This window comes from Oncorhynchus tshawytscha, linkage group LG23, assembly GCF_018296145.1.
Source record: "Oncorhynchus tshawytscha isolate Ot180627B linkage group LG23, Otsh_v2.0, whole genome shotgun sequence".
Taxonomy (NCBI): domain Eukaryota; kingdom Metazoa; phylum Chordata; class Actinopteri; order Salmoniformes; family Salmonidae; genus Oncorhynchus; species Oncorhynchus tshawytscha.
In genome coordinates this window covers 11,216,432-11,241,948 of record NC_056451.1, presented here as the reverse complement: position 1 = coordinate 11,241,948, position 25,517 = coordinate 11,216,432, and the positions used below count along the sequence as shown (strand labels likewise).

Below are 25,517 nucleotides of genomic sequence, written 5' to 3'. Positions count from 1 at the left end.
ATACATTAATTTATTTTCGCCTCTCCATTTTAGTTCTCTCTCCACACCTGTCTTCTCTTTCTCTTAATCTCTACATCTCCATTCTCCTTCTCCTCCACCACCCCTCTTTTTACCTGTTGATTATTCCTTTAATTTGGGAGTCTTTCTCCACCTGCTGTTGCCGTAGCCTCCTCTCGCTGTCCTCCAGGCGACTCTGGTATTGTGAGAGGATCTTACTGGTCTGCTGCTCCTGGGAAAGGAGCCTCTTCTCATACTCCTCCAGCTTCCTGTGGGACATGATCAGTCGCTCCTTCAGGGAGTGGATCTCCTCCTCGTATTCCTTTACCTGAGACAGACAGAAGAGAACGCATTGGAAATAGAAAATGGTTGGGCAATTGTCATACACGTCGACAAGTCGCCATGGAATATGAAGGCAACCACTTTGTTGTCCAGTTTTCACTAAGGTCTAAGGCACATAGTTTATCCCTTTTCACTTGCTCACTATGCACAAAGATCTAGCTATATCTGTTGTGAAAATAACTCCAGAAGGGAGTATATTGAAAAAATAAAAATAGTTAAGCAATTGTCATACTGTTTATTAGCAACACATGACTAAACAACCAACAAATGTTCTTGGGGGTTGACTGAACACACCTTCACTCGGAAAAAGAAATGTGGTAATGCGGTGTCTGCGGTCAAATATGAATATGCAAGCTAAAAGTTTGTTTATTTTCAATGACTCACTGTTGTTCAAGTTCATCCTCAGCAGTTTCTAAATTATTCATAAAGAAGTGTCTCGGTACCATCTGCTCTCCACTGATAGACTTGACTTGCACTTCCCTGACATCTGCACTGTGCATTACCAAGGAGATGTGACTCAGATCAGTGTTACGGTTCTCTAGTCTCACAGTTTGCTGTTGAATATGCTGCTAAGTCGAATTCTGCATTCCTTTGAGGCATCATTTTGTTACTGTCGATTTCCTAGAAGATTGGGATTTCAATGCCAAAGCTACAGTATATTGTTAAGACAATTATCTACAGTTTTTTTTATATATACACATTGCAAATGTCAAATTTAGGCTACCATTCTTTGTGTTGCAAAAGCTGTGGTGGGAGAGATGTATCTACCCTGTCTAAGCGAGACTCATCCATGCTTTTGGAGTACTCCTTCAGCTTGAACTCCTCACGGTCGATGCGGTTAGCCTCCAGAGTAATGTCAGCGGAGAGGTGAGGCATGTTGGAGACCCAGGCAACTGTTCTCTCATTGGCCGGGGTCGGGGGGTTAAGAGTCGAGGGCGACTGGCCAGAACCCTTGGGGGAAAAGACAAAAAGCAGATATGAAGAATATGTACTAGTACTAGCAGTGGTGTGTATTCATGGGTGCCAAGGGAAGCCAGGTTTTCACCAAAAATTGAACAAGAAAAGATAAAATAATTTATCTTTTGTCTCTCTGTGTTTCATAGTTATCCTTCAATTCGCAAGAGGCTGAATATATCTCACTGGAGAAAGCATCCGAGCGAGCAAAACACTGCCCCTCTGTCTCTGTATGTGTAGGCCATCTATCTGATGTGGTCTGGCCCAAAAGCGTATGACATTGTTGCCGGACGTAGCATTGAATACAAGGGAAGCAAACAAGCATTTGGCTTTCCTTGATAAAAAAAGTAAGAAAATAGCCAATCGGTGTTGCGCTAAACTGAGTGAGCTCAACTGAATGTTCCTGGCGCATAAAATATAAATGTCAAGGAAAGCCAGTTTGGATTTGGCATCACTCCTATCAAATCGCATCGGGAAACAACTTGAATTGTTGAATATCTTTGTGTAGTTGTCCTCCGGTGGCTATCTAGCTAAAGTTGTCCCTTTCCTAAATTGGCCATGGATGGAGATAGGGATTTGGACTTGTGGTTTTACTTAATTCTCCAAACTGGCCAATGCTTATAACGGTAATTCTGATCCAACTATTAGTTCATACATTGTGCCCCTGGCCTGAGAGGATGGAAGTTCAATATGTATCTAATTGTAGAAGGCTAATGTTAACTAGCTAATGTTGATCATGAAAGAAAGTTAGGATAGCGTGCAAGCATTTTAGCCAGGTAGCCTAGGACAACAAAAAAATAAAAGCGTGTACTGTATGACAGAGTGATAGACTATTTTATCAACATGAAAGAGAGAAGGATGACATTGGCGTTTCTCTACAAGTTGGGTGAGTCAACATGTGTTTTAGACTTGCACATGCTGTGTTGTCATGTGCATTGCTTTGTTGTTGTCTTAGGGCTATCTTTATGTAGTGTTGTCTCTCGTGTCGTAATGTGTGTCCTATATATATACACACACACACAGTTGAAGTCAGAAGTTTACATACACCTTAGGCAAATACATTTGAACTCAGTTTTTCACAATTCCTGACATTTAATCTGAGTAAAAATGCCAGTCAGGATCACCATTTTATTTTAAGAATGTGAAATGTTAGAATAATAGCAAAGAGATTTATTTTATTTAAACTTTTATTTCCGTTCAAATATTTTTTATTGAACAGACACAAGAATGGTGTATAGGTATAAAATTCTTATCTAAACATAAAAGAGCAGACAGAAACAAGACCCAGAGTTCTAGGTACAAAACAAATACAAAACACAACATACAGAAAAAGGACAGGTAGAAAGAGGGTAGATGTCACCCCCCACTTATTCCCCCACTTTATCCTCCCCCTTATTCCCCCCATTCCCCTCCTGACTGCTCGGGTGACGGGGCCAGCACATGCTGCCCAAATTAAAATATTACAATTGAGAGTTCGTTAAGATGTACAAATTCACAGCGCCGACTGGTCCAAGTAAGAGAGGTTTGCCAATTCGCTGAGCCATGATTTGGTACAGGGCGCTTCCCTCCTTTTCCAAAACCACAAGATTCATTTTTTTGGCGAAATGAGACTGTAAGAGATGAGTTGTTTTGGGGGGTTGGTTAATCCGTTTAGGGACTCAGACACTCCCAGGATTATCAGAAGCGGGTCTGGGTCTATTGAAGTCTCCAGAACTTCAGAGAGGATCCTAAAAATTCCACACCAATAACCATACAAGCTAGAGCATAGGGCAAAGCAGTGGAGTAGTGTACCCTGCGCAGCCTGACATTTATAACACATAGGAGATGTATCAGGAAATATCCTAGTTTGGTTTTGGAGTAGTGTAATCTGTGTAATACCTTGAATTGTATGAGACGATGTCTGGAGTTAATGGAGCAGGTGTGGATATACTCCGAGCTATCTTCCCAGTCTGCCACAGAAATGTCAGTCCCTAGTTCTTCCTCCTATTTTGACTTAATGGCATCTGTAGAAGGTGTGCTAACAGATTGAAAAGCATCATATAGACGAGATATCAGTTTGTCTGAGGTGGGGCATATTTTTATGCATCTGTCAAACATGGAAGGTTTAACATTCCTAAATGTTGGGAGGTGTTTTCTAACAGTCTCTAATTTGTAGGTATCTTAAAAAGTTACTTCTGTGAAGATGATACATTTCCCTCAGCAACTCAAAGGAAGCAAAGGTCCCTTCTATATATAAATCCCCTATGGTACTTATCCCTAACTCTCCCCATCGCTCAAAGGTGTTATCAAGGTTAGAGGGGCAAAGAAGGGATTCCTGGCAACAGGGAGCATGAATGACATTGGTCTAAGCTCAAAGTGGACTTTAATTTGCTTCCAGATCGAACTGTGCTATGTATAATAGGATTGTTACGATAAAGTGACATCTCCAGATTGACAGGCGACAAAATCACAGCGCCAATAGAGAAGGGGTGACACTCCTCACGCTCCATACTAAGTCAGCTGGATGACGGAGGTGCGTCATCCAGCTAAAACATAAACACCGCGGAGGTTAGCGGCACAATAGTAAGATATATAATTTGGGAGAGACAATCCTCCTTCCATCTTGGATTTACAGAGGTGTTTTATTTGACCTATCCTGTGTGTTTTATAATCCCAGATGAAAGGATTGATAATTGAGTCCAGTTGTTTATGAAAGGATTTAGGTATGAATACTGGGATGTTCTGATATAGGTAGAGCAGTTGTGGGAGGAAGACCATTTTAATGGCATTAATTCTTCCGAGCAGAGAAATTGGGAGAGTTCCCCAAAATTGTATGTTTGCCTTGAGTTTTTGCATCAGAGAGAGGAAATTCTCTTTAAATAGTGAGGAGTATTGTTAGGTAACTATAATTCCTAGGTAGGTACATTTTTCTGAAGATAACTTAACTGGAAGATGTTCTAGCCAAGAGGTGTTTTGCAACCATATGGGCATTAATTCGCTCTTGTTCCAATTTATTCTGTATCCTGAGAAGGTACCAAACAAATTAATCAGATCAAGAATAGCTGGAATACTAGCTTGGGGTTGTTACATAGAGGAGAATGTCATCTGCGTATAGGGAAATCTTATTTAGAGTATCTTTAGTATTATAGCCATGTATTGCTGCATGAGATCTCATCGCCTGAGCGATTAGGGCGAAGAGCATAGGCGACAGCGCACAACCCTGCCTTGTCCCTCTGTAAAGGTTAAATCAGGGCGACAATGATTGGTTAGTGAGTATTCTCGCACAGGGGTTCCTATAAAAAAATCTCCAATATTACATTTCTGTAGGACCTTGAATAGATAGGACCACTCAACTTGGTCAAAGGCCTTTTCGGCATCAAGAGATATAACGGCAAGGTCCACGTTAGGTAACCTCTGAGAATACATGTTGAAGAGGCGCCTGAGATTTAAGAATGAGTTTCTGTTAGGGATAAAGCCGGTCTGGTCCGAATTGACCAATTAAAGTGCCATGCCTGTTAGCTAGAGTTTTTGCTAAAATCTTTTGGTCTGTATTATGGAGGGATATTGGTCTGTATGATCCTACCTCTTCCGGATCTTTCCCTTCTTATGTATAGCTGTAATGAACGCCTCATCCAAAGTAGATGGGAGAGCTCCATCCTCATTGGCCTGATGATTCACAAAGTTAAATCTGCATCTGGGGAATTACTCTCTTCCCCCAAAGACATCAATGACAGATTCCGTTAGTTTTATGAGACTCTATATACATCTAAAGCGGATCCTAACCCCTTAATTATGCAAAAAAAAAAGAATAAAAATAACAAACACATTGTCTGGCTGATGCCAAAAAAGCATCCTTGCTGAGATTGTTTAATACGGTTTCACCCGTTAGGGTATAGTATGGATTCGAGACCATGAACAGACCCGAACACACAATGACAAGGCACTCTAACCCGTACGGGGATTGGTGTATAGTCCTGGATAAACTTCTCTGCGTCCAAAACCGATCCCATGGTCCCATGGTCCCATGGTGTTTATACTTGCGTACTATTGTACTATTGTTTGTACAGATGAACGTGGTACCTTCAGGCATTTGGACATTTCTCCCAAGGATGAACCAGACTTGTGGAGTTCTACAAAAATATTCTGAGGTCTTGGCTGATTTCTTTTGATTTTCCCATGAGTTTGAAGGTAGGCCTTGAAATACATCCACAGGTACACCTCCAATTGACTCAAATGATGTCAATTAGCCTATCAGAAGCTTCTAAAGCCATGACATCATTTTCTGGAATTGTCCAAGCTGTTTAAAGGCACAGTCAACTTAGTGTATGTAAACTTCTGACCCACTGGAATTGTGATACAGTGAATTATAAGTGAAATAATCTGTCTGTAAACAATTGTTGGGAAAATGACTTGTGTCATGCACAAAGTAGATGTCCTAACCGACTTGCCAAAATTATAGTTTGTGTTAACAAGAAATTTGTGGAGTGGTTGAAAAACGAGTTTTAATGACTCCAACCTAAATGTATGTAAACTTCCATAATCGAACCCACAAATGCTGATGTTCCAGATTGTCTAAAGAAGGCCAATTTTATTGCCTCTTTAATTAGAACAACAGTTTTCAGCTGTGCTAACATAATTGCAAAAGGGTTTCCTAATGATCAATTAGCCTTTTGAAATGATAAACTTGGATTAGCTAACACAACGTGCCATTGGAACACAGGAGTGATGGTTGCTGATAATGGGCCTCTGTACGCTTATGTTGATATTCCATTAAAAATCAGTCATTTCCAGCTACAACAGTCATTTACAACATGAACAATGTCTACACTCTACTTAGGATCATTTTATGTTATTTAAATAGACAAAAAAAAAATGTTTTCTTTCAAAAACAAGGACATTTCTAAGTGACCCCAAAATGGTTCTGGAATAGTTGAGGCAGCTCCTGTTTTCTTTGCGTCTTGTGGTAAGTTTCCATGGTTCTAAATCAATAGTTGTTTAGTGGTCCGAAAATGTTGGAAACATTAACTTGATCATGCAACGGTTTGTTACATGCAACATGCTTTGTGGACTTCGCCAGGTGTGATTGAATTTATTCTACCACTGTGTCTTCTTATTAACTAGGCCTTAGGCCTATATATCAGGGTCGCAAGGCACATGAACTAACAGGTTATAGAGCAAACAAAACAATTATCACAACACATAAGTTGTAATATGGCTTTTTTTCTGACTTCCCCAGTGATTTTACCCACGCACTACTACTGTGTACTACACACATGAGGGGGTGACCCTTGGCCCTATTTAATCATACAGGTTACTGGGACTCTGGGGTTGGTCAGAAACAACTGTGCAAGAGATAGCATGGTTGAACTGTAATTGAGAGGTGTGTTGGAATTGTTACAGTGGGGCAAAAAAGTATTTAGTCAGCCACCAATTGTGCAAGTTCTCCCACTTAAAAAGATGAGAAAGGCCTGTAATTTTCATCATAGGTACACTTCAACTATGACAGACAAAATTAGGGAAAAAAATCCAGTAAATCACATTGTAGGATTTTTAATGAATTTATTTGCAAATGATGGTGGAAAATAAGTACTGTATTTGGTCAATAACAAAGGTTTATCTCAATACTTTGTTACATACCCTTTGTTGGCAATGACAGAGGTCAAACGTTTTCTGTAAGTCTTCACAAGGTTTTCACACACTGTTGCTGGTATTTTGGCCCATTCCTCCATGCAGATCTCCTCTAGAGCAGTGATGTTTTGGGGCTGTTGCTGGGCAACACAGACTTTCAACTCCCTCCAAAGATTTTCTATGGGGTTGAGATCTGGAGACTGGCTAGGCCACTCCAGGACCTTGAAATACTTCTTACGAAGCCACTCCTTCATTGCCCGGGCGGTGTGTTTGGGATCATTGTCATGCTGAAAGACCCAGCCACGTTTCATCTTCAATGCCCTTGCTGATGGAAGGAGGTTTTCACTCAAATCTCACGATACATGGTCCCCCATTCATTCTTTCCTTGACACGGATCAGTCGTCCTGGTCCCTTTGCAGAAAAACAGCCCCAAAGCATGATGTTTCCACCCCCATGCTTCACAGTAGGTATGGTGTTCTTTGGATGCAACTCAGCATTCTTTGTCCTCCAAACACGACGAGTTGAGTTTTTTTTTGGTTTCATCTGACCATATGACATTCTCCCAATCTTCTTCTGGATCATCCAAATGCTCTCTAGCAAACTTCAGACGGGCCTGGACATGTACTGGCTTAAGCAGGGGGACACGTTTGGCACTGCAGGATTTGAGTCCCTGGCGGCGTAGTGTGTTACTGATGGTAGGCTTTGTTACTTTGGTCCCAGCTCTCTGCAGGTCATTCAATAGGTCCCCCTGTGTGGTTCTGGGATTTTTGCTCATCGTTCTTGTGATCATTTTGACCCCACGGGGTGAGATCTTGCGTGGAGCCCCAGATCGAGGGAGATTATCAGTGGTCTTGTATGTCTTCCATTTCCTAATAATTGCTCCCACAGTTGATTTCTTCAAACCAAGCTGCTTACCTATTGCAGATTCCGTCTTCCCAGCCTGGTGCAGGTCTACAATTTTGTTTCTGGTGTCCTTTGACAGCTCTTTGGTCTGGGCCATAGTGGAGTTTGGAGTGTGACTGTTTGAGGTTGAGGACAGGTGTCTTTTATACTGATAACAAGTTCAAACATGTGCCATTAATAAAGGTAACGAGTGGAGGATAGAGGAGCCTCTTAAAGAAGAAGTTACAGGTCTGTGAGAGCCAGAAATCTTGCTTGTTTGTAGGTGACCAAATACTTATTTTCCACCATAATTTGCAAATAAATTCATAAAAAATCCTACAATGTGATTTTCTGGATTTTTTTTCTCTTATTTTGTCTGTCATAGTTGAAGTGTACCTATGATGAAAATTACAGGCCTCTCATCTTTTTAAGTGGGAGAACTTGCACAATTGTTGGCTGACTAAATACCTTTTTTGCCCCACTGTATATAATGCTCTTTTCAGAGTGAGAGAAAATAAGTGACAGCTATGAGCTTGTTGTCAGACTTAAGGGTAGATTGAACTACACAATAGAGTACTGTAGCCTGCATACCTGTTTGCTGATGGAAGGTTTAAGCAGGTGCTGTTGCTGTGGTTGTTGCTGTTGCTGCTGCTGCTGCGATTGCTGTATGGTCGTTGTAGTGCCTCCCTGTGGCCCCTGGCTCTCCCTGACAGAGCTCTGCTGGTGGGGCAGTCCAGGGGCTGTGTTGTCTTTGACCGACAGCTGTTGCCGCGGTGCCTGTTGCCGACCTCCATAGCCCGACTCTGGCGATAGGTTGGCACTGGGCGGTCGTGTCTTAGCGGATGGTGTGGGAGCAGCAGCCGCACTGACAGACAGCTGATGGGAGGTCTGTGATTTGACGCGTTGAGCAGAAGGCGGGGCGATGGAGCTCTGGCGCGTGGGCTGGACTGTGGAGGGGGGTGTGGCCAGGGAGGAGTGGGAGGTACCAGTCTGAGAGGCCATGCCCATCTGCTGTTGCTGTTGAAGATTATCCTAACAAGGACAATTAGAGAACACCAAGTTATCCTGGCCTTCAACCTGTTTCAGATGTTTACATTATGCTAATTCTAGTACCGTAATTTCCGGACTATAAGCTGCTACTTTTTTCCCACGCTTTGAACCTCGTGGCTTATATAATGACGTGGCAAATTTATGGATTTTTCCCGCTTTCACAAGATTCATGCCGCCAAAAAACTGAGCACTGTCACATAATGTGATGTAAATCAAGCGCGCTCAAACTTCCCATCATTCTGATTATGGTAGTCATTTTGTCACCCTCATCATGGCAAAGACACGGAGAAATGCATATGATGCAGCTTTCAAGTTGAAGGCGATCGATCTGGCTGTTGGAAAAGGAAATAGAGCTGCTGCACGGGAGCTTGGCCTTAATGAGTCGATGATAAGACGTTGGAAACAGCAGCGTGAGGAACTGACTCAATGCAAAAAGACAACAAAAGCTTTCAGAGGGAAGAAAAGCAGATGGCCCGAACTAGAAAATGAGCTTGAAGACTGGGTCAACACACATTCAACTCCAACACCGAAGGAGATGACTTCAGTGGTTTCAGTGCACAGGAGGAGGAAGATAGTGACCAATGACTTTCTTGGTAGGCTACTGTTTACTGCAATTTTTTTTATTTTTGTTACAAGCCGTGTTTCGTTTAAAAGCCTATTTATTTTTGTTACAAGCTATGTTTCGTTTAAAGGCCTATTCATTTTTGTAACAAGCCGTGTTTCGTTTAAAGGCTGTGTAAAGTTCATTTGTTTCAATGTACCGGTAGGCACCTGCGGCTTATAGACATGTGCGTCTTATTTATGTACAAAATACTTTTTTATTTTTTATTCCGTGGGTGCAGTGTATATTCAGGTGCGCTTAATAGTCCAGAAATTACGGTAATGTAGGCTACAAACAAATGTTGACTTAAATTATTATCATGTAGGAGAGACAAAAAGGCTAATTTGCACAAAAGTAGAACATGATTGTAAACACATTCTTGACCTTAAGTTAATCCATACCTGCCCGTGCATGGACAGTTGCCGCCGTGCGTAATCAGCCCTGCTGTAGTCGTCACTATAGCTGTGTGAGTGGATAATGGCTGGCTGCCCCAGGTGCCCTGCCCCGGTCCTTAGGGTGGACAGGTCCTCGCTGCGGGAGAACCCCCCATGGGCGAACTGGGGGATGTAGGCCTGGTGCGAGCCACCGGGGTCAGGCTCCGGGGCCAGGAGCAGGGGCGGCGGGAGATGGGCCCTGCTGTGCTGGTGGTGAAGGTGGGGTCCATCTGCAGTGCCGGTGGCCAGGTGAAACAGGGGGTTCTGGAAGGAGAGCGGGTATCTCAGGGCGGCGGCCTGCTGCTGCTGCTGCTGGGACAGCGAGTCGGTGGTGGTGCCCATCTGGCTCAACTGGCTCAGCCGGAGGCCCCCTGACATGCTGGATCCCCCCGAGCCGGCCGAGTGGCGGCCCCCGGCCCGGAGCTGGCCGCTCAGGCCTGAGCCCAGGCCTCCTCCACCCTGGCTGCTGAGCCCTCCGAAGCTGCCCATGCCGGTGATGGAGGCCTGGGAGGAGTTGAGCATGGCCACCGACTGCAGGTTAGACACGCTGTTCATTGTGGAGTCCTGGAGGTCCATCATAGATATACACTTTATTGACACTGAGCACCTAGACTAGATTGATATAGCTAACACCCTTGTGTGCCCAATTCTAAAGTGCCAATAAGTTGATCAAGTGTTTTATCTATTGAGAGGGGTGGTTGTATGCCTGAATTGCATGTCCCATGACTTACCACTAAGGCACATGCATCATTTTCCTATGAGCGCATAGCTGCCATACTATCCTGCAGTCGTCTGCCAGACTTGGCTACCACATGGAAAGGAGATGTGCAGTTTACATAATTTCCTGTAGAACATGGCTCCTAACATATCTTAATGCTATCAAAACTCTAGAATTCAACTAACCTTGTGGTCTGGCTCGGTGATATCGGAGCTACTGGTGCAGTAGGCAGGGCTGGATCGGGCCAAGGGAGGGCGGGTTACATAGAAAACGTCTTTGGAGGCTCGATGTGGGTGATCGCGCTCTTGGAAACTCAGCTGAGCATGAGCACGAGAAGGCATGACCCCCCCACTGGACACACCAGATGTAGGGGAAGGCAAGCGAGTGATATCTATGGAGCTTAAGAAAGGCAACAACACATGGCAACAGATTGGAGAAGACGATGACAAGGTTATAGGTGTATTACAAGTTTGGCATAAAAGCCACAACCCAACTACAGCCTTATGGCAGGAAAGGCAAAACCCGTTACAAAAGTACCAACCAACCATCCTCCTAGGGCTGGTTTCCCCAACACAGATTAAACCTAATCCTAGACAAAAAAAGTATGTTCAACTGAAATTCTCCATTCAAAGTGCTTTTTTTGTCCAGGACTATACTTAACCTGTTTCCAGGAAATAGGCCCATAGGATTAAATAAAGCCAGGGCACTACCTGTTGAGATCCTTCATCATGAGATTCTGGAACTCCGAGGAGACTCCCCTGTGGAAGCTGGGTCGTGAGAGCAGCCTCTCCGTCTGTCTCTCATGGACTCTATCTGTCTGGTTCTGGTGGCTGGGCTGCCTCTGCAGGTGGGGGTTGCGCAGGGCCATGCTGATGTCATTCAAGAGGCGGGGCAAGGGACCCAGTTTGATAATGGCATCCTGTGGGTTAGGGTTAGAAGACTGACATGAATACAAGTTAGCAATGACAATAGGAAAAGCATTCAAATGGTTCAATTTTTTAAGTATCTTATTCTTGAAAATTGCAAGTATACTCAATCATTCCATTCATTCTACTGACTCATACTTTCAGATTACTGGTGTGTCAAGACCATACATAGTTATTTTATTGTCCTGATTCCTAATTGGACTCAATCATTATTGAATAACACCACATTGGTTATCTGTAACCATATATTGTAGAGGTTATATTGTTAATATTTACCCTGATCCTCCCTACCTTGCTGAGCTGGGCCATGACCTCCCAGAGGAGGCTGTGCAGTATGGACAGCTCCCTGCCCAGGTCGATGTAGCCCTCGAAGCCCCCCGCGTTGCTCACACTGTCCAGGTTGGAGATCTCATAGAGGAATTGTTGCATGGAGCCCCACTCCATCTCTAAGAACTCATTCATGAAGCACATGTACTCCTCTTTCATACCAAATCTGAGGGAGTGAGAGATAGAGAGAGAGAGAAGAAGAAGAAGAAGAGTCAAAATGCTGTATACTCACAGAGATTACATCATTGGCTGGTTTCCCGGACACAGAATTAGCCCAACCCTGGATTAATAACTAATAAGCACTTTCAATGGAGAATCTACATTGAGCACACTTTTTAGTCCAGGATTAGGCTTAATCTGTGTCCTGGAAAAATACTAAATATTACAAAAGTTTTAGCATAAGCATAACATTATAACATTATAAGTTGTAGTGAATGAATGAACTGACTTGGAGAAGTTGGCCAGGTTCTGCACCACTTTGGAGATGAGGCTGAGCGTGCGAGATGTCTGCTCGTCTGGGTACTCCTGGGTCAGGTTGAACAGGGAGGGGGACATGACGGCCGGACACAGGAAGCGCAGGAAAAGGGAGCCGCTGATTAGGCGGTCTGCGATGTCCTCCCTCCCCCTCTCAGCACAGCGCACCCTCCACGAGGCAAACACCTCCTTCAGCTCTCGAGGAAACACACTGCAGAGAGATACAAATATTCAGTGTGTTATTATCATTTGTTAGGATATTCTGCTTTAGTCAGGCAGTGTATCCCAACAACTGAATGCAAATCTGGTGTTCAACAATCAAAATTCTGTAAATAAGTCTTTGGGTGCTGTAGCCCAGGAGTAATCCTGATTGAATGAAAAAAATAGTAAGTCTACTGACCAATGGGAGTTGACGATTTTGCAGAGTGCCAGTTCGCAGCACATGCGGAGATTGGCTTGGTGATCTGGAAGGACAGAGGGTGGTGTCCTCATGGGGTCCACCTCACAGTTCTCTTCTGATTCGTACAGTGCCCTTATGAACTCCCCTGAAACAAACACAATATCACTGACCATTAGGCAAACACAGAAAGATAATGAATATATCACAGCAAGAACAGCTCAACAACATGTATTGAGTGATTAATGTGAAGCATTTGAAGGCCACACCTATTGCATCCTTGAGGTACTTATGTCCAATCAGCTTGAGGTACTCTTCTATGGCTTTGGTGGCCAGAGTATTCTCTCTGAAGATAAGGTGTTCTCGGTCAATGAATCTATCTACCTCACACATCGCCATGTCCGAAAGAAAATCCTGGGAAAAAACAAAATGTCAACATAGCATAGACTTTCTTTTTAAAACATTCAATTATAATCTATTGGGTACTCTCAAATTTAATTTTGAGGATATAATGCCTTTCCTCAGGTCAGAATGTAATTTGTTATCTCTTTTGGCTTATGGTTTGGTAAGAAAACCAAGAAGTAGTCAAACTAGTGTTCATTTTGTAGTTCATAGTGCCTTAAAGATAGAATCCGCAGGTTGTGGGCACCTCCATGCCGCCCCACTTCTTCTGTTGCGTTTTCATTTTGAACGAAAACAAGGGGATGGAGCCCTGAGCCGCCTTGGGCTGGCCTTCTGGGCAAGGTGTGTCTTTGCACTAAATCCTGTCTACTCAAACAACCCTGCTGCCATGCTCCGGAGCTGGAGCGGAAGTGAAAGTCACTTGCAAGCTACAGTCGCCAGAAACAAATACAGAGCAGACGAAGCAAACAAGCTAGCTAACTTGTTTGCAGATAAACTGTCCTGGTAGCAGGGTCAGCATTTTCAGAAAATGTAGACAGAAACAAGCATCATTCTCAGTTCTTGGATCTGAATCAACTCGACCCCAAAAGAGAAAAAGAAGCACGAAAAAGACTGCTCATGACCAATCCAGAAACCGGATAGACATAGGAATTAATTTTGAAAGTTAGAAGAGTGTTGCCGAAATGGCCACCATCCTCATGAACAGGTAGGTAAGTGTTGGGTTGCATTTTTAGCCTGGGTTTTCTACATTAGCTGCTAACCTTAGTGTGTTCAATGTTCAAGCTTGCTAACATGGCCACTTAGCTAGCTGACATCTTTTGTATTTGGACTGTTTTGTACTCAAATAATCTAATGATAACTAGCTACATCATGTATACACTGCATAAACCACACAAGATGCCCAATGCCTTTATTTCAACCAGCTAAATCTAGATATGCAGATCGTTGACATGATAGTGTGTTTCGTTTGTAGATGATAATGCTGGTTGACAGTATTTTCAACCTAGGACCACCCAAACAATGCATCATCTAGCTATACATTCGGTACAGTGACATCACACAAACATTTATTTCTCAGGGAGATACTGGTGGAGACAGTCTGATTTCGAAGGGAACCTGAGGTTGTAGAAGTTGTGGTTGTGGAAAATTCCAAAAGAGAGGTAAAAAATGCTATGGAATGTTTTGTTGCGTTTTGTGTTTCAATAATAATTTAATTGATAATCGACCAATGGAAGCGATGTTTGCCTGTCTCCTACATCCTACATCTCCTACATAGCATGGCATTGAGCCCTACCATGAACTGCCCAAATTCAAGGACTGAATGAATATCCAGTGTGGCCAGTAAAGTAAACAATGGCTCGTCTGCATGACATATTGGTAGAACATGGGCCATCAAGTAATAGGATGGTTACATTAGCATGACACATGTTACACTGGTTACATTACAACACCACATCCTATGTATTTAAAGAATACGGTTATGACACTGATCTATTTGGCAGTAATGCCCCCCCCCCCTACTCCTGTTCCATCAATATTATGTAATCAAATCAAAAACAGCATTTATCTGGTATATACACAGGATACAGTGAGGTAGGTGTATACAGGAATATGACCTTGCATTGTGTGTACTACTGAAGTAACAACTTCAGTTTCATGCCAATACTTACCTTTGCTTTCCCCGTGCTCTGTAGTATGTGGACCAGTGCACAGGCCACCTCTTCTTTACTCTTCACGCTCAGTAGAGGCTCCAGCACCGCACACAAAGTCCGGTAGTTATTGGTAACATACTCGGCAAACTCCTTGTACAGCTCCATGGGCAGGATGCTCATGGTCTGGTAGCGGGATTTGAGGCGTAGGGAGGCATTGATGATCTTGCCCCCTGCTTGCCCCTTGGCCAGGACGCTAGGCTGGATGACCGGGTACCACTGCTCCACAAACTGTCGGCCCGTGATGCTGGAGATAGGGATACTGACCAGTCCCAGGTATGTGCTCTTTTCCTGATAGAAGAGGGGAAATAAGGCATAAATCAGAGAAACTTAATGTGGGACTTTGTGGTCAAGAGTTATGGGCCTTTAAGGTTAAGGAGAAAAAGAGGATAGTAATGAAACTAAAGTACATTTATTCCCGCGCCTAATCTTTGGGCAAGCTACTGTCATTAAACCACAGCAGTGCTTTAACCAGCCTGCAAAAAATGTAATTTTGACCAGTTTTATCCAGTTTTGCACACTGGTGAGAGAGTTGTCCCTTCACCTTGCGTCTCTTCTTGTCAGTCTCCTTGTAGAGATGAAGGCGTAGGTTGCGGACGGCTGGTAAGTTGTTGAACTCAAAGTGCTCGCCCCAGAACACGGTGTCAGTCCGGGGCTTGCTTGTGGTGCGTGCGTAAAGCATGTCGTCCAGACAAAGTTCGCAGTAGTAGCGCTTCTTGGCGGGAAGTTCCCGCGCCTCGATGATCCAGAGTTTCAGCACGTTGTCCACCCTCCGACTGTTGTCCTGAAGAGGGTTCGAAGAGAGGGTGGCAAGAGGACAAGGCAGAACAGGGAGGAACGAAAACCAAAGGGGAAAAGACCAAAGAGAAAAAGAAAGCCAAAGGGAGAGGGAGGGTTGAGTGGGTTAAGAACAGTGGTGTAAAGTACTTAAGTAAAAATGCTTTAAAGTACTGCTTAAGTAGTTTTTTGGGGGTATCTGTACTTCACTATATATATTTAACTTCACTACAGTACATTCCAAAATAAAATAATGTACTTTTTACTACATTTTCCCTGACACCCAAAAGTACTCGTGACATTTTGACATGAAAATGGTCCAATTCACACACTTATCAAGAGAACATCCCTGGTCCTCCCTCCTGCCTCTTATCTGGCGGACTCACAAAACACAAATGCTTCGTTTGTAAATTATGTCCGAGTGTTGGAGCGTTCCCCTGGCTATTCGTCAATAAAAAATACAAGTGTGCCGTCAAGATTGCTTAATATAAAGAATTTGAAATGGTTTATACTTTTACTTTTGATACTTAAGTATATTTTAGCAATTTCATTTACTTTTGATACTTAAGTATATTTAAAACTAAATATTTTTAGACTTTTACTCAAGTAACATTTTACTGGGTGACTTTCACTTTTACTTGGGCCATTGTATATTAAGGTATCTTCACTTTTACTCAACTATGACTATTCGGTACCTTTTCCACCACTGATTAAGAACAGTCTAAGAACAATATGCACACATATGGATAGAGATAAATTAGATAACACATATGTACTGGAGATAAATTAGATAACACATATGTACTGGAGATAAATTAGATAACACATATGTACTGGAGATAAATTAGAGAACACATATGTACTGGAGATAAATTAGAGAACACATATGTACTGGAGATAAATTAGAGAACACATATGTACTGGAGATAAATTAGAGAACACATATGTACTGGAGATAAATTAGAGAACACATATGTACTGGAGGCATGAGAGACAGAAAGTGGACGTGTGATTGGTAATGTTGCAGCAGAGAGCTGCATTTTCTGAACATGTTTACAAAGAGCCAACTATGTCTGAAATCCCCCCATGGGAGGAGAACGTGCTCTGCAGATTGCACAGAGTGATGTTTTAGTCAGGGGTGAGTCATTTGAACTAGTCTGAAATGCCACTGGATCGCTCAGCCTTGGCTCAGATCAGCTCTTAATACCGAATTTCGATTGCTAAGTATATCACCAATTTTCCAAAGTAGTTATTTCTTAAGTACTCCATTGGTATGCCGCCTGACAATAAATGCAGACGTCCGCCGATACAACCCTTTCAACTGTTCATCATGAATTTCAATAGGAAGAAGAATCAAGAGCGTCTGTCTGCCCAGCGACGGTTGCGAAACCTAATGAACATCCTGGTCTCTATCGACGTCGCACCTCGTCTTATCTCTCCCATCATCTATCGTGTTGGAGATTCATGAGGGTGCAGAGGATATTTTGCAGCCCCCGTGTCGAGTCCTTGGAGCCCCGTGATTCAGGCCAGGAACCCTGCAGTCACCGCATCTGGATGAGTCAATCCACTCGGGCTGATGTTTCCTCTCGGTTTGCCTTAATAACTGCAGCTCCCTTGCTGCCACCGAGAGCAGTTATCTGTCTCACGTAATGGCTCTTTTGATGAGAGGGAGGGGAGGGAAGGGGCCTATTACGCAGACCTAGGAGATCAAGCTGAGCTGAAATTAGAAGATCGGTTTTAATCAACCGCATCTAAAGTGCTGAGTTTGCGTCTTTTTAGTTCTTTATTTAACTCGGATGATAGTGTAGAAGTGCTGTGTTTTAATATGTACTGTATCTGGTGACTATACATTACAGACATAGACAAACAGAGAGCACATGGAGGTTACAGTAAACAAAATGAGGAAATGCTCAGATTGACACAGACATATTGAAGACAGGGGAGAAGGAGGGAAGCACTGACAGACAGAGAAGTAGCTTAATTTCTCGTCCTTGTTTCCCCACCTTGTTGGGTTTGACAGCTCTCTGAAGATTCTCGATCCATTTGTCTCTCTCTGCACCCGAGCGACATGCAAAGCACTTGGTTCCTGAAGCCGTAGTCACCTGAGGTTACCAACGGTAACATCAACAGCCACAACCATTAGCAACTTGGGAGAAGATGACAAGTGGCATAACAACGTCCTTTAAATCATAGAGACTTGTGTCATGTACACGTCGGCTATGGGAAAGTGAGCCATGCAGTGAAAGCCGTTTTCACAACAAATTTCTGTGACAAATCAACTTGGGACATGAGCTCATTTCGAGCCGCTTGTTGGCTTTCTTTTTGATATCTTTTCCACAGATAACTAGATTTTAAAAAATCACAGCCTTATTCAATAAATCCTTTTGTTGATGCCAATGGAGAGACTTCTACCCAACATTAGTAGCATTAGTAACAATAGTAGACAGACCTGGGTTCAAATGCTATTTGAAATCTTTAATATGTGTTAATGTGTTTGCTTTAGCCTGCCCGGAGTGGCAGATGGGCAGGATTTGAACTTTATTTTCTTCTATTGGTTCCAGTGCACCAGGCAAGCTCAATCAAGCCCAGAAAAGTTATTTGAAATGATTTCAAATAGTATTTGAACCCAGGTTTAATTAGTAGCACTATCTGTGTTCATTGTGTGTGTGTGTGTGTCGTGTCAGCGTCACCTCGAAACAGTACTCCTGTCCCAGGATGCTGGAGTGGACGGGCTTGATGATGGCGTCCTCATCCAGGGTGAGGTCCAGCGCCTCGGCAGCGCTGCTGGGAGACAGCAAGGACTCATGGGAGTGGGACTCTTTGAAGCTCTGCATCAGGCGCGTTCTGGGTGGGGAGCAGAGACACAGTGAGAGGAGCAGAGTGAGTCCCATACATTACATTACACCGCATCAAGGATACAGTACACAGCATTCTGAACTGTGGTTATAAAGGGTAACTTTTCCACAGCCAAACAGCCACATATACACTACCGGTCAAAAGTTTTAGAACATGTCACTGTCACGCCCTAATCTGTTTCACCTGTTCCTGTGATTGTCTGCACCCCCTCCAGGTGTCGCTTATTTTCCCCAGTGTATTTATCCCTGTGTTTCCTGTCTCTCTGCGCCAGTTCGTCTTATATGTTTAATCAAGTCAACCAGCGTGTTTTTCCCGTACTCCTTTTGCTCTTTTTCTAGGCCTCCTGGACGCGCGGCTGGGGGCTCGATTCCTTCCATGTAGTGAGTTCTGGACGTACTCTGCTCGTCACTCCTCCACTGGTTTGAGCCCCTTTCAGTGTGATCTGGGTTTTCAGCCGGACCTGGCTCCGTGGATCAGCTCCTGCGGTTGATGAGTGGTTCAGGTGCGCAGAAGTGTGGAGCGATGCTCACGTGAGACTCCAGCCTGCCGTCCACCGTCAAAAGGAGCAGACGACCCCCGTTCCTCTACCAGGAACCTCCCACTCCGCCTGTCCTTCAAGAAGCTGAGCCCCCAGTTTGTTGGGCCATTCAAGGTTCTCCGGAGGGTCAACGAGGTGTCGCATAGGTTACAGCTTCCCAGTGACTACCGTATCTGCATCACCGCCTGGTATGGAAACTGCTTGGCATCCAACCGCAAGGAGCTACAAGGGCAGTGCGTACGGCCCAGAACATCACTGGGGCCGAGCTCCCTGCCATCCAGGACCTCTATACCAGGCGGTATCAGAGGAAGGCCCTAAAAAGTCATACTCTTCTTTCTGCTTTCGCATGGCAAGTGGTACCGATGCGCCAAGTCTGGAACCAACAGGACCCTAAACAGCTTCCACCCCCATGCCATAATACTGCTAAATAGCTAGTCCGTGTAGCTATTGGTTAACTATTTCACTATCACTATGACACTTTTTTTGCATCTCTTATGACTCATCACATGTGAGCTACTGTTACTGTTTATTATCTATCCTGTTACCTAGTCACTTTATCCCTACCTTTATCCTGTACATATCTACCTCCATTACCTCGTACCCCTGCACACCGACTCAGTACTGGTACTCCGTGTATATAGCCAAGTTATCGTTACTCATGGTGTGTCTATTCCTAGTGTTATTACTTTTCTTTTTTTCCCTCTGCATTGTTGGGAAGGGCCTGTAAGTAAGCATTTCACTGTAAGGACTACACCTGTTGTTTACAAAGCATGTGAAAAATACAATTTGATTTGATTAGGGGGATGATTAAGTCAACAAGGGCAACTGGCACCATGTGGCCCAAAAAAATGCAACCACTGTCAATATTTTTCATTTGAATGTCGGTATACACTTCTTGCACTAAAGGGACTACCCTCTGTTTATAGCTCCCTACAATCTCACTAACTAACAAATGGAACTGTGACAAGGGGACTGGAATATAATCAGTCATTGAGGGCACAGAGAGCTAGAGATCTTTCACAACGACAGGCCCAGTGGAGTTTTTCTGAGATACACTTGAGCATATCTGATTCTGAAAAAAATGAGAAACAGCACGCAACCATTCTGCTTTTCATGCCAAAGGAATCCATCTGTACTCACAAATTCTGTGTTATGTGAGCGTCAAAAGAGGTCACATCAAAAAACAATGTGCTGCTAGTCTCACAATGGGTCTAATTGTCATCTGAAGAAGTAAGCACATTAGCATTCAATTAGAGTTTCACTGGATTAGATTAGATTTGAGCATAACCACAATAGTGTTACCACGATAGTTCTTGGACAACAAAGCTACATTTCTATTGACAGCCATACTGTACATGCATAAGGCACAGAGCAACACGTGAATAGAATTGTCCATGACGCTTGCCCGCCATGCCCGCCCACACTGACTTATACATACAGACACACACACACACCGATTATGCCACAATGCCACTGAACTGAAGAGGAGACAGATACAGAATGACAGAAAGGGGAATGACAGTGACCACAACACAGAAAAAGCAGAAAAAAGGAAGTAACAGTCTCCCTACTATGATGTCCCTGATGCATCCAGCTCTCTCGCGTTCTCCCTGTGCCACTGTTTTTGTGGACATTCACTCATAATGGGCATCAGAACATTGAATACTTACAATGGAGTAGGAGAGAGAGAGAGAGAGAGAGAGAGAGAGAGAGAGAGAGAGAGAGAGATAAAAATAGATCCAAAGAAATGAGTCAGAATGAGAGAAATAAAGGACAGTGGGGGAGGTCGAGAAAGGGAGGGTGAGAGGGCGAGAGAGACAGAAGGAGAGAGAAGGAGAGGGGGAAGATGGTGGAAGAGAGTACCTCTCAGAGGAAATCAAGTTGTTATGTAAACTAGGGTAATTTAGAGAAGAAGGGAGTAACAGGGTTGATGAGAAAACAGAGAGAGAGAGACTAAGAGAGATGCAGTTGAAGTCTGAAGTTTACATACACCTTAGCCAAATACATTTAAACTCAGTTTTCACAATTCCTGACATTTAATCCTAGTAAAAATTCCCTGTTTTAGGTCAGTTAGGATCACCTCTTTATTTTAAGAATGTGAAATGTCAGAATAATAGTAGAGAATTATTTATTTCAGCTTGTATTTCTTTCATCACATTCCCAGTGGGTCAGAAGTTTACATACATCCAATTAGTATTTGGTAGCATTGCCTTTAAATTGTGTAACGTGGGTCAAATGTTTCAGGTAGCCTTCCACAAGCTTCCCACAATAAGTTGGGTGAATTTTGTCCCATTCCTCCTGACAGAACTGGTGTAACTGAGTCAGGTTTGTAGGCCTCCTTGCTCGCACACACTTTTTCAGTTCTGCCCACACATTTTCTATGGGATTGAGATCAGGGCTTTGTTATGTCCACTCCAATACCTTGACTTTGTTGTCCTTTAGCCCTTTTGCCACAACTTTGGAAGTATGCTTGGGGTCATTGTCCATTTGGAAGACCCATATGTGTCCAAGCTTTTACTGATGTCTTGAGATGTTGCTTCAATATATTCACGTAATTTTCCTCCCTCATGATGCCATCTATTTTGTGAAGTGCACCAGTCCCTCCTGCAGCAAAACACCTCCACAACATGATGCTGCCACCCCCGTGCTTCACGGTTGGGATGGTGTTCTTCGGCTTGCAAGCCCCCCCCCCCCTTTTCCTCCAAACATAACGATGAACATTATGGCCAAACAGTTCTATTTTGTTTCAGACCAGAGGACATTTCTCCAAAAAGTCCCCATGTGCAGATGCAAATCGTAGTCTGGCTTTCTTTATGGCGGTTTTGGAGCAGTGGCTTCTTCCTTGCTGAGCGGCCTTTCAGGTTATGTCGATATAGGACTCGTTTTACTGTGGATAGAGATACTTTTGTACCTGTTTCCTCCAGCACCTTCACAAGGTCCTTTGCTGTTGTTCTCAGATTGATTGCACTTTTCTCATCAAAGTACGTTCATCTCCAGGAGACAGAACGTGTCTCCTTCTTGAGCAGTATGACAGCTGCGTGGTCCCATGGTGTTTGTACTTGCGTACTATTCTTTGTATTGATGAACGTGGTACCTTCAGGCGTTTGGAAATTTCTCCCAAGGATGAACCAGACTTGTGGAGGTCTACAAAAAAATTCTGAGGTCTTGGCTGATTTCTTTTGATTTTCCCATGATATCAAGCAAAGAGGCACTGAGTTTGAAGTTAGGCCTTGAAATACATCCACAGGTACACCTTCAATTGACTCAAATGATGTCAATTAGCCTATCAGAAGCTTCTAATGCCATGACATCATTTTCTGGAATTGTCCAAGCTGTTTAAAGGCACAGTCAACTTAGTGTATGTAAACTTCTGACCCACTGCAATTCTGATACAGTGAATTATAAGTGAAATAATCTGTCTGTAAAGAATTGTTGGAAAAATGCACAAAGTAGATGTCCTAACCGACTTGCCAAAACTATAGTTTGTTAATAACAAGAAATTTGTGGAGTGGTTGAAAAAAACGAGTTTTAATGACTCCAACCTAAGTGTATACAAACTTCCGACTTCAACTGTATGTCTGTTCTGTGGCCATACGGCTGTCTGATGGTTGCCATGGAAACGTCAGGACTTTTTAAAATGAAATCTTCTATTGGTATTCTCCATGTATTAAGCAGTCATAAACAATGTAGTATGTAAAATGGGAGTGCAGCGACACTGAAAGGGGCGGTTGTGAAACAAACACTTACTGTTAAAGCTTACTGGTTTCATTAAAGCTAGGAGTAATAGTAAAACACAGTACATGCCACATTGTCCTTGCAAGGTATTCAAAATAGACACAAGAAAGCATCTTTAAGAGTCCCACATACATGTGGACACACAGGTAGGAGTGTACACACACACATAAGAAAGACAAGTTAACTGCCTGCCTGACCTGCTCCGGAACAGAGAGAGCAGGGAACACACGCACACCCTCACAGAATCACACACAGACACACACAGAGACTCGTACCTGTCCTGGTCGGCACTACGGAAGCGGGGGAGGATCATGTGTCGAAAGCTGCTGGTGCGGTCCAGTTTGGGCTGACTCTTAGCCCTCTTGATAGAGCCCTTCAACCTTCTACTGAGGAAACTCTGAACAGGGCAGCCATGGAGAGAGGGAGGAGGTGAAGAATGAGAGGGTGTGAAACAGGGATGGAGAGAGGGAGAGAGGGAGGGAGGGGACACAGGAAAGGAGAAAGATCAGAGTTGTCGAGAGGGGAAAGATCGATATTTCGTGCCCAAAATGGATTGGAAGAAGAACAGAGGACATATGTGATTTAGTGAATGACAGATGCACGAAGGGGGAGAGCAACAGAAAGATTTATTGCATATTATATCAGTCACACATCCACAATACAGCAGTAGTAGATTAGTGTAGTATCATCTGGTAACCAACAGTGGGTGGTGTTGTGCCATAAATATACCCACAATCCAACAGCATACACTGGACCTCAGTAAAAAAAGGAGCTTCATATTGCAGTGCAGTTTTGTCCTGTGCTTCCATGCAACCATATTCCCCTGATTTTAATCAGCTGATTTAGTCAGTATATAACACAGGTCTAATCTAACAGGCTGGGTGTTGATACGGTGTCTTTTATAACAAGTGCTGACAGGGAGAACAGGGCTTCAATAGTAGAATGAAAATCAATGAATGATGTCATTCTCCGCAACATGCAGTATAAGGTTCCATGCAACTACTATGCAGCCTTTTCCTCTCAGAGTGGAAGGAGAGACATGCTGCTATTGTATCTGAATAATAACAATGCTTTTTATGACAGTCTTACAATACTGAATCAGATGAATTCAACCTCTCTCCATGTCTAAAATCCACTCAGATATCAATCTGCACATTACACATCAACATTGAACACTCCATTCTGCGAGGAATTGGTCTGAATCGAGACCAACCATTCACTTTTTGTGAGCTTTGTGTCACTGAAGTCTGTTTTAAAGAAGTGACTAAAAATTTGACTCATTTGCTGACCGTCACAGTAACCGACTGGTAGGACTAGATAAGTCATTCTGGTTTGATTAGCCGGCCTGTCTGACACTTTGAAGCCTCATACAGTCAGAAGAACTGAATCACAGTGGTGGATCACATTTGGCATAGGGAACAGAAAACTCCATAGCATTTGGCATAGGGAACAGAAAACTCCATAGCATTTGGCATAGGGAACAGAAAACTCCATAGCATTTGGCATAGGGAACAGAAAACTCCATAGCATTTGGCAAAGGACGTAACGTGAAGTTTACAGGGGGTTTCTTCACCACATACAGAGACATCTGAGTCATGTACCTCGATCGGAGGAAGAGGTGCGATATGGCGTCCAGTCACTGGGCTGGAAGCGGCAACCCTCCAGTCCCCCGGCCAATTAGAAGAAGGGGGGGAGTGGGGGAGACTAAGGGACAGGCAGGGGGAGAGGGGCAGTGAGAGAGGGGGAGTACCGACCCCTTTCTTGTAGCGTTGCTGAGGGCAGGAGTGGCCATGGGGGAGGGAGGGCGAGAGAGAGGGTGAGAGGGCGAGGGGGACGGGGAAGGGAGGGGTTCCACTGGCCCTGCGACAGGTGTGTGGTGGGGAGTGGGAAGGGAGGGAGAGAGAGAGGGACGGGGGGAGCGAGTGAGGGCGGTAGGAGGGAGGGGTACTCACGGATTGTCGGAAGGGTTGGGGAGGGGCAGTGGGAGGGATCTCCATGCTTGGCTGCTTCACGTTGGCTATGCTCTTCCGCCGGGCGCGAGCGTTCTCTGAGAGAGAGAGGGAAGAAGTCAGGTAAGAGAAAGAGAGAGAGAGAATCCAAAAGACAGGGAGCGAGAGAGGGCATGGTCTTGGCATGTGTGTCAGCGGGGAGACGGGGGCGAAAGAGAGAAGATACACACAGTGCATGCATACGGTCAGGGGAGATAGGAAAGGTGTGAGAAACTGACAAGTAACGTGAAAAAAACAGAAGGTGAAGTGAAGGTAGTGTGTATAAAAATTGCAAGGGAGAGAGCAAGAGAGCAAGGTTAAGGGTGAGAGAAACAATGCGATGATAATGTCCCATTAACCCTGATCTCCATCATCCCCTACTTCTTCTCCTCCTACCAGGAAAATGAGGGATGTAGATGGAGAGCTGCATGGGAAGGAAGATGAAAGAGGAGGGCATAGGAGGGGTGAGGTGAGTGAGTTGAAAGGGATGGGTTTTCTGCCTGGCCGTTCGACGAGGCAAACATTAACAATCTGCACTGAGTGTGTCGGGGAGGGGAGAGAGGAAGCAGGGACCAAGGGAGGGGAGCAGGGGGGAGCATTCACAAACAAAGCTCCTATTGACTTCCGTCCGTGAGTCAGTCCCTAATGTAGTGAATTAGGCAGTAAGGGAATACACTCTGTACTATCCATGATGGATGGCAGAGGAGACCAGTGGCCGGACAGTAGAGAAGATGGATCACACAAGCCCACTCTAACACTCTGTACTATCCATGATGGAAGGCAGAACCCACTGGACACAGACG

At 44.0% G+C, this 25,517-nt stretch overlaps 1 protein-coding gene across 9 annotated transcripts in view; it reads right to left on the bottom strand.

Moving 5' to 3' along the window:
• Positions 1-25,517, bottom strand: part of syngap1b (synaptic Ras GTPase activating protein 1b) — a 111,656-nt gene that overhangs the window by 24,049 nt on the left and 62,090 nt on the right. For 7 of the 9 annotated variants that reach the window (XM_024385882.2, XM_024385886.2, XM_024385879.2 and 4 more), the window contains 16 exons: positions 24,679-24,773; positions 23,002-23,123; positions 18,288-18,441; positions 17,601-17,699; positions 15,365-15,604; positions 14,782-15,111; positions 12,979-13,123; positions 12,713-12,857; positions 12,287-12,523; positions 11,803-12,004; positions 11,296-11,504; positions 10,771-10,984; positions 9,835-10,398; positions 8,374-8,814; positions 1,108-1,290; positions 114-325 (listed from right to left, as the gene is read on the bottom strand). In XM_024385882.2, coding sequence (XP_024241650.1) covers positions 114-325; positions 1,108-1,290; positions 8,374-8,814; positions 9,835-10,398; positions 10,771-10,984; positions 11,296-11,504; positions 11,803-12,004; positions 12,287-12,523; positions 12,713-12,857; positions 12,979-13,123; positions 14,782-15,111; positions 15,365-15,604; positions 17,601-17,699; positions 18,288-18,441; positions 23,002-23,123; positions 24,679-24,773 — 3,592 coding nt within the window. Of the gene's footprint in view, positions 1-113; positions 326-1,107; positions 1,291-8,373; positions 8,815-9,834; positions 10,432-10,770; positions 10,985-11,295; positions 11,505-11,802; positions 12,005-12,286; positions 12,524-12,712; positions 12,858-12,978; positions 13,124-14,781; positions 15,112-15,364; positions 15,605-17,600; positions 17,700-18,287; positions 18,442-23,001; positions 23,124-24,678; positions 24,774-25,517 lie in introns of all 9 variants that reach the window. The other 2 variants (XM_042304588.1, XM_024385880.2) reach the window with 2 other exon arrangements.